Genomic DNA, 20,772 nt, shown 5'->3' on the forward strand with positions numbered 1-20,772 from the left:
AAAATGTTATGAAAAATTTCTTTATTCCATGAAGACAAAAATTCAGCAAAGGTTCGAAGGAATGGGATAATCGGGGCATTATTATCCCACTTCGAATGAATAAACTCATCGAACTCAGCATGATTCATCAAATTGTTAAATCAGATCAAATCAGACTAAATAAAAAAAAATCAGATTATACCAGATCAGACCTTAAAAATTTCATACCAAATCTCTCTGTGTTTAGGTGAAAAGAACAAGTCATAAAGTGAAATTATGTGAAACCTTAGGTGCTCGAAAATGTAAATTAGGCTACTTATATAGACATCTAATTGTGTGATTTTGGTATACTCGGACAAACAAACTCAACCCACTCAGCTGACTCTCACCTTCGTAAACCAAAACCTCTAGCTTCATCAATGGCGAATCGCGTTCTCCACGCTTCACTCTTCATCTCCTTCTCTCTCCTTTTCCTCGCTGTATCTTCTGCTGTTGCCTCTTCCGATGCACCCTTCATTGTCGCTCACAAGAAAGCCACTCTCAAGCGCCTGAAATCTGGTGCCGAACGCGTTCTTGTTTCCATCGATATCTACAACGAAGGATCTGCGTAATCATCTTGTCTATCATTCTTGTCTTACTCGATTTAATTACCCTTAATCAATTTGATTTTATGGATCTAGGGTTCTTTGATTGCTTGAGTTTGTCGTTTTACTTTTCAGTCGATTGTGTTCGTTGACTTTTTTATTCATTTTTGTTTTATGATGATTGATTTTGTTGTGATTGATTGTGTATTTAGGTATATTAGAACGAAAATTTCGAGCTAATTTATGAAATTTGTTTTAGGTTTTGATTGGATTTGTATTTAATTGTTGATTTTATTTGCCAAGTTTTGTTGAATGATTGAGAATATAATAATTTTAAGTTTTCTGCATCACCTCTAGAGTGAAGGTGAAATGTTGATTTGTTGAGTGAGTAGTAATAAGCTAGATCTATTGCTGTTATTCAGTTTAATTAGTCACATTGTGTTGATGTCAAGGCATAATGCAATCTATATATTCGATTGATGATTGAGAAAATTGTATAGATAGAATATTGAATAATATGCGAGTTGATGATGGCGGGATAATTTTAGAGCATATTTGGTGAGAGTTTTTTTTGGGTTGGAAACGGATTCAATAAAACCGTTACCGTTACAAAGTGTTTGGTTAGGAGGCTTGGGTAACAATTATCGTTACCTAAGGGTAATGGTTTCCACCCATTTGTTACCTCTCTAAAATCTTAGGTAACAATTACCCTTACTCTCGTCAATCAAAAATAAAGGGAGATAGTTTTAGGTGATTCTTTTGCATGATTAAACCAAACAAATAAAAAAGTAAGTATTAAATGATTTCTTTCCTCCCTCTTATTTGTTTCGTTTCCACTCCATTTCTATTATTCATACCTAATGCCCCCTTAATGTTTTGGTCAATTAAGATCTTCCGTAAGATGCCCACAAACCCTGCCATTGATGGTTGAAGAAGATATTGTGTATTGATAGAATATTGAAATGTTATGCTATGTCTTAGAAAATAATCTCATATGTCAATATTTGGTTGATTAAGTAAAAGAACTTTCCCAAAAAGCCTACTTTTTTTTCCCAATTCAGGATCGTCTAGAGTAATGCTAATTCATTTAAGATTATCATAGATAGAGTACTTGATTCTCTCTTGATTATTTCCCTGTTTATCTTTGTTGAAAGATCCCTTTTTTCCTGGCAATTATTTATTGAGCCATTGGTTGTAAGCAAGAGGATAGCAGCTGAGCTTCTTATTTCTCCATGAAGCAACCATTAATATTTAATAACCTTTATTGAATTTTGCAATTTCTTCACCCATTCATCTGGTAGCTTGGGATGTTGTCACTTTGATTATTCCATGCCAAACCAAATTCTAACCAAGAAGGAAAATAGCCTGATGAGACTAAATCCCTTTCAGGTAGCAGGATGAAGATTGAACGGGAACTTTTACAAGTACTCTTAACTAGTAAACGACATTTTTACATAGATAGTAGACAGACTTGTAGACATTGATAGACGGAGAGGGAGTTGGTGTCAGTGGGGATGGAAGGGACATCGGGAGGAAGAGATCCGGTGATACACAGGACTTGGATTTCCATCATGGTTGTAGAGTGGTTTAAATTTACACTTGAAGTCTTGAGTCTTTAAAATCACAAGTATAAAATCACGAGTAGATTAATTTAAAATTACAAGTATAAACATGAAATACCTGGTAGATTATGTTCAACTGAATGCTATTTTACTCACTGTTGCAACTTGCAACACAAATAAATGTGGCTTCTTTTTGCTATGACCACTATCCACTACTTTTTAAGCTTAGCAGCCCAACTTTCAAAGAACTTTGGTTTAGAGTCTTAGTGATACAATGATAAAACATGAATGCGCAATAAAGCACAAAGTGACGAAGGAGAGAAAGAAGGGGGTTGGTTTAAGCTTTTTTACTTTTCTTTTACTAACCAAATTCTTTTAAATTCCCGGTCTAATTTAAAATCTCTAGTTTCAGTTGAGCATTTTGCTTAAATCTTATATTTTTGTAAATGTTTAGTGTGAGCTAAATTGCTAATTATAAGTATGGTTGGCATCACTTACCAGTATTTATCGGTTTGTTCATGAACCGCTTAATATTTAAATAATGAATGTATTGCCTTATGTAAGTTATGGGTGTCACTTGATTAAAGAAATTCTTATAGACACCCGGGTGCAAAGTGCACCTAAGAGTATTTTTTGCTCATTTTGATGGTTATTACTCTTTTAATCATCAAATGGACAAAAAAATTCTTGTTGCACCCAGGTGTATATAAGAATTTTCACTTGACATGGACCAAATATTTTGTGTCTGCTAACTTCACTTTAGTTAACCATATTGAAGAGCCTTCAATGAATGAGAGTAGCAATAAATGTAACCAGAAGATATATTTTCTGTGGACTTTGTAATTTGAAAGGGAAAACATGTTGGTAAAATTGTTTTCAAGATTAACTTTGGATACAATCATAAATGGAATAAAGTTGACTCTAAATGTTATGAGACCAATCTTAAAAAAGAAACTACAAGACAACAGGGGTCATGAAGATTCTTAAAGGAGAGTAACTGAAGGTCTTTATAAAGTTTCTGTTGTCTTGCTCTCATGGTGCTTTATTGTATTGACCTCTGTGCATTATGTGGAGTGTTGATAGATTTTGGAAGTTAATGTGCAAAGAAATTTTTTATGAAATAGATTATGTAGTTACTATTTGGCGTCTGATGTATGTTGAAAGTCGCTGATTTGAAGTATATATAAGATTGTCCTTATTGTCTTGGATTCTCGGAGATGGCAAAGCTGCAGATCTTTTAGCTGTGCTCTTGGGTTTGTTTCTGTCGCACGCTTGGAATGGGTGAATATTTCATGTTCAATGCTCTTTACCAATCTGTATTATTTATGAATTTATCATTAAAGCTTTGTGTTTTATTGTTTTGATGCTTGAGAATATTTGATTTCTCCAGCCATTGCCTATTCTTGTTATCTAAACTTGGTGGTCAATACTCAATATGCTTCAAATGCTAATTTTACTTGATGGCCTTCCTTTGATCTGTTTTGAGTTTCAATGCAATAGCTTATTGTCTTCCATGATGGTTGATGCTCTTCCTTGAAAAATATGAACACAAATGACCTCTTTTGTTCTGTATATTCTCAGGACGGCGTATGATGTAAGCCTGACTGATGAGAGCTGGCCTGAAGATGCTTTTGATATCATAGATGGCAAAACCTCTAATTCATGGGAGAGACTTGATGTGTTAGTTACTCATTATCATATTATTTTCTAAAATGCCTGTGTAATAAAGCTCAATGGATCTGAAGTAAACCCTTTCTTTTGTTGCCAGTGGTGCTCTTGTTTCACACTCTTTTGAGTTGGAAGCCAAAGTGAAAGGAAAGTTCCATGGTGCACCAGCTGTGATCAAATATCGTGTTCCAACTAAAGCTGCTCTCCAGGTTTAATATTTATTGCAATTTCTCTATGATGGTTAAATATCATTTTATTCTAGTAGATGAGGGCATAAGTTCAATTTACCTTGGGGACTATTTCAGCTGAATGTCACTAGCTGAGTAGCCTGAGTTATCTACCCGTAGTCATACTTAAACCAGACCTATTACTTGCCTCAATTTGACTTATGCAAGGGATTATAAGGCATCTGTTGAAAATGAGGAATTGAGCCAAGTATTAAAGAAAGGGCACAATTGTAGGTGAAGTAAATTGGGATTTTTTTTTACTTGTAATCAGGTGTAAATGTGGGTCATGTTTGGTTCATGTGCGTAAATCATATTGCTTATCGTTGACCTCCATTGTCCCCAACCCTTAATGGTACTTGGCTAATTTTGCGTGATGACTGGTGGCTACAAAATGCATATAAGCTTCCATGTCATACTATTAGTCTATTACCATGAAGGCCATGTGCTCAAGGATCTCATATTGTGGTCTCTAGTTCTCTACCATTATGACCTTACCTGTGATCAAATTTTGTGTCCAACCACCATAAGTACCATATATAGTATTATGTCATTCTTGATTTACCAGTAGCAGTAATCGATAGATGGTCTGGAAAGTTATGCTAGTTTCCTTTAATTCCTTGGGGGCGGGACTATGACTTGCCACATGCCTACGGGAAAATCCTTTGCCTAGTGTCAGGGTGGCTTTTGGTGCTAGAAGAGAAATCACCTTGAAGCTCAAAACACCCATGTTTGAAACACTCAGTAGGATTAATACTTTCATACCAATTTGTCAAATCTATCCTTTAGAGTTTAATTCTGTTTATTAGAAACTCATGGAGTTGAAATGTACTTTGTAGGAAGCGTATTCCACGCCAATCTTTCCTTTGGACATCCTTGAAGACAGACCCCCAGAGGCTAAATTCGATTGGGTGAGTGTCTCAGAACATATATACAACTTTCCCCGATATTTTATGTATCACGTTCACTGATGAATTTTCATTTATCTTGTTGATTATAAATTGTTGGTGCTATGGATCTTTCAGGCTAAGGTACATGATTTTCATATCATGAGTTGTTCCTTGGATAATATATTTTTTTTCCCTGTTTTTCAAAATACTAATACCTTGTGTTTACTGGAATTGCAGAGATTGCTGGCTAAATATGGTTCTTTAGTCTCAGTTATTTCCATAGTCTCTCTTTTTGTGTACCTTGTTGCAAGCCCATCGAGTGCTGCCAAAGCAAGCAAGAAGAAACGTTAGTTTCTGTTCAACTGATTACAGAACTGCTTTGTTTGCAGCTTACCTTTTGTAGTTTCACGAGTTTAGTGCTAAAAAATTCGCCATTGAGAATCTATGACCAAGTACATTTGTAATTGATACTTTAAAGGTAGGCAGATAGCTTGGTTAATTTGCTCTTTTGTAGTGGTACTTTTTACGGCAGAAATGGTAAGATGAGTTTGAGTTTGAGTTTGTTCTCAATTGACATGCTACTAATAGGGATGGCAACGGGTCGGACTCGGAGCGGATTATGCTAAATCCGACTCCGACCCGACAGGAAGTCGGATGTTAAATTCAACATCCGACTCCGACATCTGACTCCGACTCCGACTTCAATATCCGACCTCCGACTCCGACTCCATCCGACCCGACTCCGAGTTTTTTTATTCATTATTCAATATACTTTGAGATGTTGGGCTATTTGGGCCTTTACAACCCACACCCAATGCCACCATGACCCACACAAAAAACCACTATCTATTGGAGTCGGAGTCGGATAATCCGTTAAAGTCGGACATTTGTCGGAGTCAGATGATTTTCTCGGATTTTTTATAGGATTCGACTCCGACCCTCCTCTGACTCGGAGTCGGATTATTTTAACGGAGTCGAACTCGGATTACTTTTTTCTCGGACTCGGAGCGGATATTTTACCTCGGATCGGGGCGGAGTAGGGTCGGATCCGGGCGGAGTAGGGTCGGATCCGGACTAGATTGCCATCCCTAGCTACTGGCTTACAGCACGTACCAAATCATGTACGGCCGAAAGGACAATGTAAAAGTTGGATTTTTCTTCAGTGTCTTGTAGCCTTTTTTGTAAAAGGGTGGCATAGATGAATTTAAAGCAACACCAAAAAATTTCAAAAATAGTTTGCACTGTTGCCGTGCAGCGTTGGCCAATAGCCAAGCTGAGTCTAATCTCAACGTAGTGAGATGGGGATTAATAAAGTATTCATTATTCAAGCCAAACTTCTATATTTCAATTCATGCCAAATGACAATGTTGTAATTTTAGAAAAACTTTTTAAATTTTTTATTTTTTTTTGAAAAATGTTTTAACAACTTGATTAATCACCGGCCTTTGCTTCCTTTTGTTTTCAACCTCTCTTCTTTTCTCATTATCATGGCTGATGAACCCAAACAATCGCAACAAACACCATGCCTAACACCACCAACAACACAACAAGCCTCAACCCCAACTCTACCATGTTCGGCGACTTCGTTGTCAAATCTAACGAAAAAACTAAGATTAACATTCAAATGGTAGGTGTTTGCCTTTCTCCATTGAAAAATCACAAAGTATTGGGTGTAGTAAGCCGCACCCAATGTTACGTCAGTCGAGAAGTATCATCGTCATTTTCTTACGACGATGAAGAATTAAGTTTTTACCCGATGAGAAGTTGGTGGTGGTTACGACGAAGGAGAGGAGAGGAGAGAAGCGAGGTCATCCATGGCAGAAGAGAGAGAGTTCAATTGCTTGAGATTCTCGAATTTTTCGAAAAATGCCCAAAAAATCGAATTGGGGCTTTCTTATGTGATGTATAATTGTTGAAATTGATTGTCCCATATGATTGTATGTTTGATTGTAAGCATTTTGATAACATATGCATATATTTTTGTTGAGAAATGAGCAACTTATGTTATACCAATGACCTCGAGATCTTCAATGGAGGTTCTGTCATTGTTATACATATCATCAAACAAATTTTACATATTCTCTAACAAGTTATACATATCCTCTATTAGCTATATTATATTATTTATGATTGTGTCTATGATATCCTCTATTGGCTGGATGATATCCGAGAGGATATCATATAGCTACTAGAGGATATCATCCAGCCATAATACATGTGACTTGTTAAATTGCGACGCCTACTGCATGCGGCTACTACAATCAGAGTTGCAACTGGCGAGTTGGTAGATTGCGTGGCATAATAGCTGCACGTGACTTGTTAGATTGCGACGCTGCTGCCTGCGACTACTGTAATCGGAATTGCTGCAAGGGAGTTGGTAGATTGCGGGGTGTAGTCGCTATTTGCGACTTGTTACATTGCGACGCGTTCTAAAACATGCAAGACACATTCATTCAAGTAATTTCAGGTAGCAGACTTTGCAAAGTAAATCTGACTTAACAGAATAATCACCAAATCCAAGATTTGCATGTAAAACCACAGTGAACGGCAACCAAATAATTCACAATTTCACATGAAGAAGGCTTGCAAGTTAAACCCCATCTCCACCTTCAATTAAATTAATTAAAACACTTCATTTAATTATGAAATAGAGATTGAATTACCATACAAATAATTCAACGCCACATACATTCTCCCAAATAACACCATCTACTCAATCTAAAAAAAACAAAGTACATATGCCAATGTATAACACCAAACAACGGGACTATTTGTGAAGATGATACTCAATAATTTTCATGAAAATACATACATTAATGAAACCTAACAGCATTGTAATTGCCAAGACGAAGCCTAATGTGATTATCCATTCATCAATGAACATTGACGCTTATCATTATTAACGAAGAACAGTTATCCATATCTCCATAGCTTTGATTAAGAATTTCTTTCTTTCCTTTCCTTAAAGTTGTTTCTTGAATCAGGGTGAGTTTTTAGGGGCCTAAGGGCAAACTAATAATTAGGGGCCCCTACAAATTTGGGTGTTTGCACAATATACTAAGTAGACATTAAATTTCTTAACAACTAAATAGTGGAGTATTAACTTAAAGTGCGAATATGCTACAGTCTAAATTAAAATGTTTATCTATAAATGCATTAATTAAAAAAAAAAACTTGAATAAAGTAGCAAAAAACAAAAGTCATGCGGATGGGGCATGGGAGTATCATATATGTACCTTGGATATACTCAAAATGAATAATATTATTATACTTTTTATAAGATTTATTTGAAATATTAGACCCTATTCGTCTCGATCAGATTATATTGCATGTATTCTATGTTTGGTGTTTTAAAATACTGTAAACGTTTTAGTTTTATTTTACACATTTTATAATATTTCCTTCGTTTTTGTAAGTGCCTCAAATTATTTTTGTACAATACCATGTGAAACGGGAGAGTAGTAAATAAGAAAATTGAAAGGCGATTTTAAAAATGAAACTAATAAAACTCAAAAAATGAGGGGGGAAATTACAACATATACAAAAACAAAACAAGTGAAAATAAGGAAAATTATATGCTCTTGTAAAATTTCCAAAAAAAAAAAAAAAAAAAAAAAAAAAAAAAAAAAAAAAAAAGCTTATGGTTAAAATAGAAAGAAGGGAAGTAAAAAAGAAAATTGAAAAAAAAACATAAGTGTCAGGTCTCGAACCCCAAAATAAGGGGCTAATTAAATACCATTATAACAATTTGCTTTGACCACTGAGCTAGCTTGTTCACTCCTCAAACATTTAAGGTGATTAATTATTTTTCCGTAAATTATTTTCCTTGAAACAGAGATTATGATTTGGGGCCCCTGGGCGACCGCCTCGGCTTCCCTGGCCCAGCGACGGCACTGTCTTGAATTCCTAACCATGGTTAGAAGGACAAACAAATGTTAATGTCAACATAGTGGATGTTCTTTCAAAAAAAAAAAACATAATGGATGTTAGATAATGTTCAAAACAACATTTATACTACCTCCGTTAAATGTTAGGAAAAATTAGAAAAAATAATCTCAACTTTCTGAAGGAAATGTGTCCAAAGATATTTTATGAATTTCAATGGGTTTGTCAAATGCGTGATTTGATGAATGAAACCCCATAAGTGAACTGAATTCATGGAATATTTAAGTTCCTAATCCAAGTCGTTAAACTGGACATAAACGACTTATTGAAAAGGATTAGCATATAAGATTGATTGATAGCGCAGTTTCATGGGCTATGGGAACATAGAGATGTTCAGTCAATTATATGGATTTGTATGGTTGATACATGATCGAACTGACCTACTTAGAAGTTTTGAAAACTTCGCAATTATGTTAGTGGATTCCTAAGACATGAGTGGAGCACTACTTAGCTCAATGATTAGTGTAACTTTGATGTTATCAAACGCATGCCGTAAAAGGGGGCTATAAAGGCAACATTCGGGTTATACTAAAAGTTGAGTGGGAGTTTTGGTTGCCACAAGATTGAAAAGGTCCTCCTATGTTAGATAGGATGGGTGTCTTGACCTCTTGAAGAGTAAGGATTGGAAATGCATGGTCGTGCTCAAATGGATTACTAGATAATCATTTGTTTAGCAATTCGAACTCGGATTTCAAGAAACGATTTGTGTACTAGTATGGATGACATAGAGATGTAATCATACTATCAAATTGGACACTAAGAGACTTAAGGAATTTGAAGATTGCACGCTTGTCTCAGACAAGTGGGAGATTGAAGGAAATGTGTCCTCGGCTCTCGTGCAATTACTAATATAATATGGATCGTATTATGGAGATAATAAGTTCGTTTAGTTGGGTCGTCTTTACGTCTTGCTAGAGACCAATATTGATCATTGGGTTAAACCAATGCCAACTAAATGGATCCTATGAGGTCACACGTTACAGTGTTAGGTCGAACATGAATACCAAGTCCAAAAGTTGGGCTTAGTGAATGACTGGCCATAAGGAGTAAGATAGGAATAGTCTTGCCCTAATTAGATAATATGATTATATATAATAAAGGACTTGGGGCAAAAAGAAACAACGTTTTTAATCTCTCAAAAAGAAACAACGTAATATTTTTTCCCTTCCTCTCTCTCTACAACCGGTTAGAAGTTCTCCATAGAAGAGGAGATTAATCTCTCCCGTCCAACTAGCATTGGTGGAGGTTCGATCTACACTTGTGGACCAATATTAGAGGAGCAACAATTGGGGCTCTAATCTCCGCAAGAAGGTAGTAGAAAGCTTGGGAATCCACACATCAAAGGTTAATTCTAAACTATTATGTGATCCTTTATTTGTATATGCATGAGATCCTGTTTAGGTGCGTATGAATGAGATTCATGAAATTCCTCTTAGAGTACCTAAAACCTTACACTTTCATCAATTTTGGTACAATAATCCCAACTTTGAATTATTCTGGAATAATCCGAACTTTAGGGGATCTTCATTTTCTTCAGTCCTAATGACTGGTTACCTGTAAAGAAGGTTATTTTTTTTTTATGTTTTTTAAAAGCCACATGTCAGCACGTGATTAGCCCAAAAATTAAAAAAAAAATAAAAAAAACTTTGAAAATTAAAAATTAAAAAAAAAACAAAATATACTTCCCCCTTAACCACCAGCCCCCACCCAAACCACCCCTTCCACAAGCCCCCACCCAAAAACACCCCCCACCCAGGCAAAAAACCACCCCCACCCCCCCGACAACCACTCCCCACCCGCCGAAACACCTCCCCCTCCCTTACCCCACCCACGAAACCTCTCCCCACTCGTTGTTTCTCCTTCTCCCCCGATCTCCTTCACTCAAATCGCCTCCCACTCCCGAAAACCCCCTAAAACTCCTCCCCACCGTCGAAAACCCTAGCTGCTTAGGGTATCGGGGTAGTGAGAGGAACGATTGGGGGTTTTTGGTAGTGGGGAGGGGTTTCGTTGGTGATTTGGGGTTTCGAAGGTGGTGGATTCGGGTTTCGGGGTGGTGGATTCGAGGAGGGAGGAAGACGACGACGGTGGAATTGGGAGGGTTTTGTTGGTGGTTGCGTGGAGGTTTCAGGGAGGGGGATGGTGGTTTAGATGGTAGCGGCTGGAGCGGCGACTAGGGTGATGGTTGCGTGAGGGTCCCACGAGGTGGTGGATGGGCTGGCGGCGACAAGGGCGGTGGTTGCGTGGGGTCCAACGAGGCTGGGCAGCCTGGGCTGGGTGGTTTTTCTAATATAAAAAATTGATTTTTTATTATTTTTGTATTTTTTTTTAATTTTTGGACCAATTAGAACTCGACACGTGTCAAGTGACCTGACATAATAGGTCATTGACTTTTGTTGACCGGTTTGGGATTGAAGAAAAAGAGGAACCCTCAAAGTTCGGATTATTCCAGAATAATCCAAAGTTGGGATTATTGTAGCAAAATTGATGAAAGTTGGAATTATTATTTCTAATTTTTCCTAAATGTTATGTGCAACTTTGGAATATTTTATATCTCACAAACAATACCCCAAAGTTGCACATAACATTTAACGGAGGTAGTAGCTTATTTGGTTACTTTTTCATTGTTTACACTATTTTATTTCGGATAAATGGAAATAAATAAACCCACCTTTGCTCGAACTGAAAGTAACAAACCCACCTTTGCATATTTACAAGACAAACCCACTTTTGTCTTTAATCTTCTTTTAATATACATTAACCTTTTGAAACAGGTAAACTTTTCCCTTTTTTTATTTCTTCCGGTTTCTTCCCTTAATTAATTCTGGTAGTTGGGATTATATGCGCGTGAAATAACTCCTCCTCTCCCTCTTCACTTCCCCTGTTCTTCCTCCTTTAAAATCGTTCATCATCACCATTGTTTCATCTTCCTTACCCCTAAATTTCTCAGCCTTGAAAGGTAATTTTCTGATTTTATCAATGGCGACAAGTCATGGTTCTCTTGGGTCTTGTTCCAGATCTAGAAGTAGGGGAAACTCTTCTCCTGGTCAATTGTATTGCTACCATGACAAGGTAGCCCCTTTGAGAACTGTGCGTCACGATGGTCCAACGACAGGGAAAAGATTCTATGGTTGTACATACTGGCCTGTAAGTTGTGTTAGGCTACTTTAATTTCAATTTTTTTAATTTCTGAGTATTAATTTGATTAATATGTAGGAACAGAGGACATGCGGCTTCTTCAAGTGGTACGACAAAGTATATGATGTTAAGGTCTTGCAGCACAGAGTTCTTGTTAAGGACTCCAGAATATCTGAGCTTGAAGATGAGAACGAATGTCTGAGAGAGAAGGTCAAGAAGCTCAAAGCCAAAAAGGAGGGAGCTTGTGGATGAGGTTGCAGAGATGGGAATTGCCACCACTGAGACAATGTATGAGTTGAAGGAACACAACACTCACAGGAGACTGATGCTGACATTATTGGTTTTCTCTTGGGCATTTTTTACATTAGTGTTGTTGAAATAGTTCCTAAGGACTAGATGTTTGGGGAGTAATGCAGTAGGTAGTATGTAGCAGTCTTATGTATGTGGCTGAGTTGTGTAATTTTTTGCTGTTTTTGGTGATGCAAGTAAGGTGTAACAACTCAGCCAGTAGTAGTAGATGTCAGTCGCAGGAAGTAGTAGTTTTAGCTTTGTTTTAGGTTAAAAATGGAAGGGTAATTTTTGGATATATGTAAGAAAATCTTATGAAAGGAATATATATATGCATGACTTTATTAACTACTTTTTGGTTATTTTGTTGGCAAATGGTGATTTAAGTATTGCATTGCACATTAATACTTGAAATGTGGACATAAATTGATAAATAAAAGGAAAAAAAATAAAGTGGACAGAAAATTGAAAATGCATAAAATACTTGAAATATGGTAGCAGTACAGATAGTTAGCCATAGTATGTAAACACAAGTACTCATATTGTTTGGCTCTAAAAGTTCAAAATAAGTCAAAATACATTTCCATTACACTGGAATTGGAACCTAACTAAAGGTGTTGCACTTTAATTGTTGGACCCTTGGCTGAAATTGTAGGAGAAAGTTGTGGTGCTGAGATCTTGAGGTCCTGCTCCACTTGGTACCTGTACACAAATATAGTTAAGTTAGAATACAAATTGAACTGTATGCACACAACTCAAACAATCAGACACACTTACATTTGTGTAATTGGAACCATCAGCAGCAGCAAACACCCCATAACCTTGTGGCACCTGACCTCTTCCTCTCCCACTTCTACCTCTACCACCCCTTGCTCTTCCACCCTTGGTACCTCTCCCACTGTCCTGACTCCCCCTTCCCTTGCTGCTCCCCCTTCCCCTGCTGCTCTCCCCTCCCCTACTGCTCCCCCTTCCCATGCTGCTCTCCCCTCCCCTGCTGCTCTCCCCTCCCCCTTACATTTCCTGTCCCTCCTCCCCTTCTCACAACCCTTCCACCCTTGCCTATACTTGAAGGTTGAGTTGTTGTTGTTAAATTGACACTACAACTGGCTTGGTCATGTTGTGGTGTTGATTCAACCTGAAGCTTAGGCCTACCCCTAGGGTTTTTGGGTGGAGGTTCAACTGTGGTGGTTTTTCCTTTGCTTGGACAGGATCTTTTGTTATGGCCTTTAGTGTTGCAAACACTACAGGTCATCTCCATGCCATGTTTAGTTATCTTTCCAAGTTTTTTGGGGTCTTCAAAGGGGTCCCTTCTCATATTTTTCCTTGGTCTTCCAGGCCCTATCTTAATTGGTGGTGGGTCTAACACCAAATCACTCCTTGGCCAGTGTCTTTCCCCCTCCAGGGGAGGGATTGAATTTGAATAAGACAGCAGGTACTTATCCTTCTTGTAATAATCAACAACAAAATCCTCTGCATTTCTATGTGTGAATAACAATGCTGCAACAGCATGGCAACAAGGGATGCCTGTCATATCCCATTTTCTACAAGTGCACTTCCTATTTTCCAGGTCAACACTCATTGTGTCCAAAATGTGACTAACTTGGAACAATGTACTGCTTGAGGGGATGACATGACACTTGGCTGCCTCTTCTTTCTCCCACTCCAACTTTTTTTGTATCCTAGGACAAATTGATGTTGTCCATTTCTCCATTTTATGTTTCTTTGTCACCAATCTTTTCATTAATGATGATCTAATGTCTTCAAGCATGTACACTAGATGTTTTGCTCTAGCATGTATTATGTACCCATTGAAAGTCTCTGCCATGTTGCTTGTAATGGCATCAGACTTCACCTCTGTTTTCATAAAAGCTCTGTAGAACAGCTTAAGGTTGTATGCTTTGAAAGCCTCTGCAGTTGCTGGATCAGCTTTGGTTAATTTCTCTAATGCTTCCTCATAGTCAGCTCTACTGTATGCCTTGGCACAGCTCCAAAACTTAAGCTTCAATTCATCCCCTTTGAAGGACTTGTGCCAATTGGCATAAACATGCCTTGCACAGTGCATGTGCTCAGCATTAGGGAGAATAACTCCAACTCCTCTTAAGATTAACTAAAATATACCAACAATAACCACTACATTAAAACAGACCAAATCAAAGAAAATTACATGTAAACTAATGACATTGAAAGATTTAGAGGTACCTGATGCTCATTAGAAACAATAATAACTCCAGCTCCTTCTCCCAGACCAAGGCTGTAGCTAAGGTGTTTAAGGAACCATTCCCAAGAACTATTGTTTTCTCCCTCCACTACAGCCCAAGCAATTGGGTACATTTGATCATTACCATCTCTCCCTATAGCTGACATCAACTGACCTCCTAGGAATGTTTTCAAGAAACAAGCATCTACATAAATTATCTTCCTACACCCTTCTCTCCAACCCATCTGCACACCCTAAAAACACACATACAGTCTCTGAAAAATCATTGGAGGCTTGTTCTTCTCCATGTAAGTTACCAAGTCCAAGTGTGTGTGTTAGGACTGGACCTTTTCACAGCTTCCAATTATCTACCAACCTTCCCATAGTGCTCCCTCATTGACCCATGAAGTTTCATGTGAGCTTTCCACTTAACTTTATAAGCAAAATCAGGCTTCACAATGGCTCTATAAGCTCTCCTCACAGTTTCTATAATTTCTTTAGCAGGCCAACGAGGCCTAGCTTTGAACACATCAAGTAACTGGTCTGCAAGCCAGCTACATTTCAGTTGCTTGTTCTTTTCCATGTTTCTGATGCAAGTATGATCACCAACCACAGTTTTAACAACAAATGATCCCCTTCCAGAATCCCAGGAACCATACAATCTAAAGGGACAACCTAAACTACACCTGACACCTATCCTTTACTGCCTTTTCTTATCAGCCAAAACAATGTGCAAGTTCCTCCCTTGTAACACTGCAAACTTGGCCACATCTTGCTTAAAATCTTCCCTACTTGTGAATCTCTGACCCACCTTCCACTGAAATAATGTGAAGTCTGTATGCATCCCCAGGAGATAGAACCAATAAAGATTTCTTTTTTGATTCATCCCTGGAGTTGAATACCTAACAACCCTCTTCTCTCCCTTCTTTGTTGAATGGTGTCAGCTTCATCACCACTTACAACAGGTGAATGTATTTCTTCCCCAAAATCCTCATATTCAGATTTAGGGTCACCTTCACCCTCTGCTTCACTGTTCTGAGGGTCTGTAGATCCAAGTTGATGTGTAGTAAGCCCACCCTGATCAGCCTCAGCTTGGAGTTTATAAGCTAATTCAACAATGCTACAGTTGAATCCCTTCACTCTCTCCCTTGATTCTTGTATTTCATCATCACTACCATCCAATCCATCTAATAACACTGGATCATGTAATTGTTCTAAGTCATTATGTTCAAACCCCCCCCCCCCCAAAAAAAAAAAAATTGCTTCATATATCTCATAATCACCTAACCAATCCTCATCCTCCCGAGTTATTTCATTTACTTCATCAGTAGACTGAAACAACCATTCATCATCATCCTCATCCACCCACTCATCTGACCCTATTTCATAATCATCATCTGACTTATCCTCATCAGAAATAACACCATGCAGCAATAAATCTAGGGGAATTGGACTACAAGGTCTGTTATCCTCCCACTCATAATCAGAAGGGACTTCAGATCTATGAAAGATGTTTAATGGTTCAAAAATGTTTCTAGGTTCAGCTTGTGGTTTCTGTGTTTCAGTGGGGTTTTTTTTGTTTGTTGTTGTTGATCTAGAATCTGAAAACATGCTAAAATGTTAGATGTAGAAGTAGGTTTTTTGTTTTTTTGGTCAACTGTGGGTGGGGGGCCAGCACAGAAGCTGTCTTCCCTTCATCATGTGCAGCACATGATTCCTGAGTCAACATAGGGCATTTTCTTGGGGTCATTTTATTAGGCCTTGTGGGTGGACCAGGGAAGTGCTTTGGGCTTCTAATGAGGTGGGTTGTGTTTGTTGATCTAGTCTGGGATCCATGGACAGGGTCTAAGAAATTAAGCTAATTTCCATCATCAACTAACCACATACAAATCCAGACATCTACTATCATGCAAAACTTCCCCCATTGTTCTAACCTCATCATCATTATACACACTCTTTAACCCATCAACAAAATCAAACCCAGGCATCAAGTAATAAATCGTGTACACATCACCATAATTACCACATAGTCCTACTAATTCCTTTAAATAAAACCAACACAACTCATCAGCATCAACCGTAAAAGTCCTGTATTGCCCTCCACATATTCCATCCACCATTTTTGCGCATCTTAAATACCCCCCATGGTAAAATTTCAAACACACATTTCCATGTTTAATTATCAAACGAATGCAAGTAAATCAGTTAAAGTATTGTATAAACCCTAATTACTACCCCAAGCACAAGACTGTAACTTCAATTCATCCAATTCAAAAAAAAATAGAAACTTAGGGTTTCTGGAATTACCTCGACAACACACGTATTGCCTAAGATCGATGAAACCCAGTTCACAATTCCCCTTATTGAAGCTCCAAGCTTTGCATCTACGGATCAAGAACGTCAATTTAATTTATTTTTTTTGGAATTTCCTCTCAGTTCGTCATCAAACCAGTAGAAATGGTGTTCGAATAAAATTAGTTGAGCACTAAGAGAGTTTAGGAGGGAAATGGGAAAGATTAACCAATTCAACAGGTAGCCTGTAAATTGGTATGTTAAAAGAAGATTAAGGACAAAAGTGGGTTTGTCTTGTAAATATGCAAATGTGGGTTTGTTACTTTCAGTTCGAGCAAAGGTGGGTTTATTTAATTATTTCCATTTTTCCTTTTATTTCCTAACACAATTTCAAATGGATTTATTTACAAACATATCATTCGATTTACTTTGTTTGTTTATCATCGAGATTAATTGGTACTTCCTCATAAACTTAAGAAGTGCGTCTATGTAAGCATATACTTGGCACCCATAGGAAGTGGAAATTGACATATACGATTAGGGGACAAGATTAGGGACAAAGAAAAGTAGAGAGCCGCCAAAAAGTATTAAGGTTCTTGTAAACCATTCACGGATCATTTAAGGCAACCACGAATAAAAGACAACAATAGGCAACAACGATTGACCCGTGAAGATTAAACCCCATTCATAATCCATGAGATTACTAACTTCATATGGTTCAAAACCACGAAAGGAGGAACGGAAATTATGGTACAAAGTGGATTATGAAGTCACATTCGCCTGCATTGGCCTCTACTCGATTCTTATTGTAAAATATATTCATGTGATCTCAAATAGGGGTGAAAGTTTGGTTTTCGGTTTGGTTTTTTGTCCAAACCGAAACCGAACCACCCTAATTCGGTTTTTGGATTTTAGAAACCACACCGCACCACTTTACTTTAGAAACCGAACCAAACCAAACCATATTTATTTCGGTTTCATTAAAAAAAGCCGAACCAACCTAATTTTCATATCAAACATCATAATCATCAAATTTTGCAAAAAAAAAAATCCGAACCAAACCCAATAAAAACCAAACTAAACAAGACCAAACCAATCCATACAAACATAATTAAACAAGTTTTAACCTTATTCACCACCACTAACAAAGATCCGCACCCACCGTACCACAACCCACCTTATTTCACCACCCTTCATCCTTTTCACCCAAACCCTAACCCTAGATCGACCCAAAAAAGCCAAAACAACCTACCAGTCTACCACCACAGCAATTCAATCACACACCACCATGAAAACAAAGTAGAAAAAAAACTCAAACCAAATTAAAAGAAAGAAAAAGAGGACATACCTCACATTCCACCGAAAAACCTCAAATTTGGGTTTCAAAGGTCAAATTCGACCATGAAAACACTAGATCTAGTGTTTTCATGGTCGAATTTGACATGAAAACCCTTTAGTTGATGCCCTTTATTGAGTTCAAACTTCAAAAAACCTCGAAAATTCGTCGAAGGTGATGCAAGTGAAGGTGGAGAAGTGAGAATTGAGAAGAGAAAAGGATAGAGAGTGAAGGGGGAGAAGTGCGAACTGAGAAGAGGAAAGGAGAGAGAGTGAAAAACGACTGAGAAGAGGAGAGGGTGGAGCCGCGGAGAAGAGAGAAGAGGAAAGGAGAGGTGAAATATGAGAATTAGGGTTTTTTTCCTTTATATATTTAGGGTTAAATCTGTTGGGCTAGGGTATTTTTTTTGGGTTTGGGCCTAATTTCGGTTTGGTTCGGTTTTGTTCGGTTTTTCACTTTCTCAAACTGAAACCGAACCAAAAACCGAAATATTTATTTTTTCAAAACCGAAACCGAACCACTTTTAAAAAAAAACCAAACCATATTTGTTATTCGGTTTGGTTTTCGGTTTGGTTCGGTTTTAAACCGAGTTTATTTCACCCCTAATCTCAAAGGCATACAAACATAGATTTATTTTGCTTAAAACTAGATTAGGCTAAATTGGTTGAATGTTAATGCAACATATAATTCTTAAATAGGAAAAATGAAAAATAATAATCCCACCTTTGGGTTTTCTACTCAAAATAATCCCATCTTTTTGAAATCCCAAAACAATCCCACCTTTAACCCTCATCTGCTCAAAACAAGCCTTTTCAACCTACAACCTATTTAACAGGTTAAATTTTAATATATATTTTTTTCAATCTCTCATCTCCCACCTTAGCACACTCTACCATGGCTACCCACCATAACCACCAACACCCTTCCCCTACTAGAAAATAGGTGATTTTCGACGGAAAAATTATGTTGGAAACATCCTGAATTCCGTCGAAAACCCTGTTTCCGACGGAATTTCCGTCATAAGCGGTTGTCAGAAAACGTCTGATATGAAAAACGACCTTTTTCGACGAAAAATTCCGTCGGAAAAGTTTTCAATCAAATTAAAAAAAAAAACACGTCGCACCACCACCGGCACAGCGTGTCACCACCACCACCACCCCTTACAAACCCTAACCTAAGCCCACGCCACTCCCCTTAAACTAACACAAATCCCAGATCTAAACCATCCCCACCACTCTCCCCACCCTAACCTTAAATCCACCTAAGCCTAAAGCCATGCACACCCAGTCAGCCACGACAAACCTAGATCTAAACCATCCCCACCACTCTGCCCACTCTAACCCTAAACCCGCCTAAGCCCACAACCCCTAACTAACCCAACCCTAAGCCCACATGCACCACCAGCCTCTAACACAAAGCCCACAACCCCTAACTAACCCAAACCTCAGCACACACGCACCACCGGCACCACTAATCCCACACGCACCACCAGCACTAGTACCACCACATCAGACCACCACTACCCAATTTTTTTTTAAAAAAAATATAATAAATTAAAAGAAAAGGGTAAACATACCTTATGAATTCTTCAATTTTTTGTTTATATGGTCAGATTCAACCATGAAAACCCCAGATCTGGAGTTTTCATGGTCAAATTCGACCTAAAAACCCAATAATTTGTTGTGTCGTGTCGAATTAGATCCTTGAGGAGTTGTGGACGCAGCATGGTCAGGGTTTTCATGGTCGGGGTTTCCATGGGCGATTTTTTTACGGAGAGAGAGAAGGGAGGACAGAGAGAGATGGGAGGACACAGAGAGGGAAAAGGAATTGAAATAGACAAGAGAAAGAGGAGGTGCGTGTGAAAGGGAGGGAGAAGATAAGAGGAGAGAGACAGAGGATGGAGAAGGAGACCGAGAAATGATAAGAGGAGAGAGAAAGAGGAGGGAGAAGAAAGAGAAATCTGAAGAAGATACGGGAAAGGTGTTGCGGCTGAAATAAAAGGGTGTTGGGATGTTTAGGGTTTCGGTGTCTATTTTTTTAAAAAAAAAATCTGACGGAATATTCCGTCGGAAATTTCCGACAGATTTTAATTCCGTTGGAAAGTTAAAACTCCGACTGAATATTCCGTCAGAAAGCCTAAATATTCCGACGGATTTTAAAAATCCGTCGGAAATTTCCGACATAATATAAATCCGTTGGAAATTCCTATTTTTCTGACGTATTTATGTGTCCGTCGGAACCAATCCGTCAGAATTAAGCCTATTTTTAGTAGTGTTCCCTAAGCACCACCACATCACCACCTAACCGCTACCCCCACCACCTTCTTTCTCTCCCCTAACCTTGACCACACCAGCCAAGTCAACCACGAACTCGCCCTGTAATCCCCCGTAATTATGTGAAATATAAAAATTTATTTTAAAATATTTATGTGAATATTTAATTATGATTATTTTTTAAATAATTTATTTTACTATGGTATAAACAAATAAAATTTAATGTTTATAAAGTTAATAAAACTATTTCATTAAAATTATTTCACCACCTATATTTTAATTATTATTCAAGTCCAACCTATTATTCATTAAGCCTAATCTTTTTCTAAAACCCACTCACTTTAAGCCCAAGTGACGATCCTAGTTTTATTAGAACTAGGAAACTAAGCACACCATACT

General features: G+C 37.8%; 1 protein-coding gene across 1 annotated transcript; it reads left to right on the plus strand.

The window, feature by feature from the left end:
• The first annotated feature begins 251 nt into the window (after positions 1 to 251).
• Positions 252 to 5,465, plus strand: LOC145642674 (uncharacterized). Its single transcript, XM_081693854.1, has 5 exons — positions 252 to 586; positions 3,707 to 3,805; positions 3,894 to 4,002; positions 4,857 to 4,934; positions 5,145 to 5,465. Exons 1-5 carry the CDS (start codon positions 399 to 401, stop codon positions 5,256 to 5,258), a joined length of 588 nt encoding a protein of 195 aa, XP_081549980.1. The 5' UTR covers positions 252 to 398; the 3' UTR covers positions 5,259 to 5,465.
• Positions 5,466 to 20,772: the final 15,307 nt, after the last annotated feature.

The sequence above is a fragment of the Chenopodium album genome, chromosome 1, assembly GCF_948465745.1.
Source record: "Chenopodium album chromosome 1, dcCheAlbu1.1, whole genome shotgun sequence".
NCBI lineage: Eukaryota > Viridiplantae > Streptophyta > Magnoliopsida > Caryophyllales > Amaranthaceae > Chenopodium > Chenopodium album.

What these genes read in the sequence shown, in the direction of transcription:
- LOC145642674 (XM_081693854.1), top strand. Translation starts at nt 399, where the DNA reads ATGGCGAATCGCGTTCTCCACGCTTCACTCTTCATCTCCTTCTCTCTC. An exon ending in TCATGGGAGAGACTTGATGT is followed by an intron (nt 3,806 to 3,893) that starts GTTAGTTACTCA and finishes TTTTGTTGCCAG; the next exon opens with TGGTGCTCTTGTTTCACACT. An exon ending in CTAAATTCGATTGGGTGAGT is followed by an intron (nt 4,935 to 5,144) that starts GTCTCAGAACAT and finishes CTGGAATTGCAG; the next exon opens with AGATTGCTGGCTAAATATGG.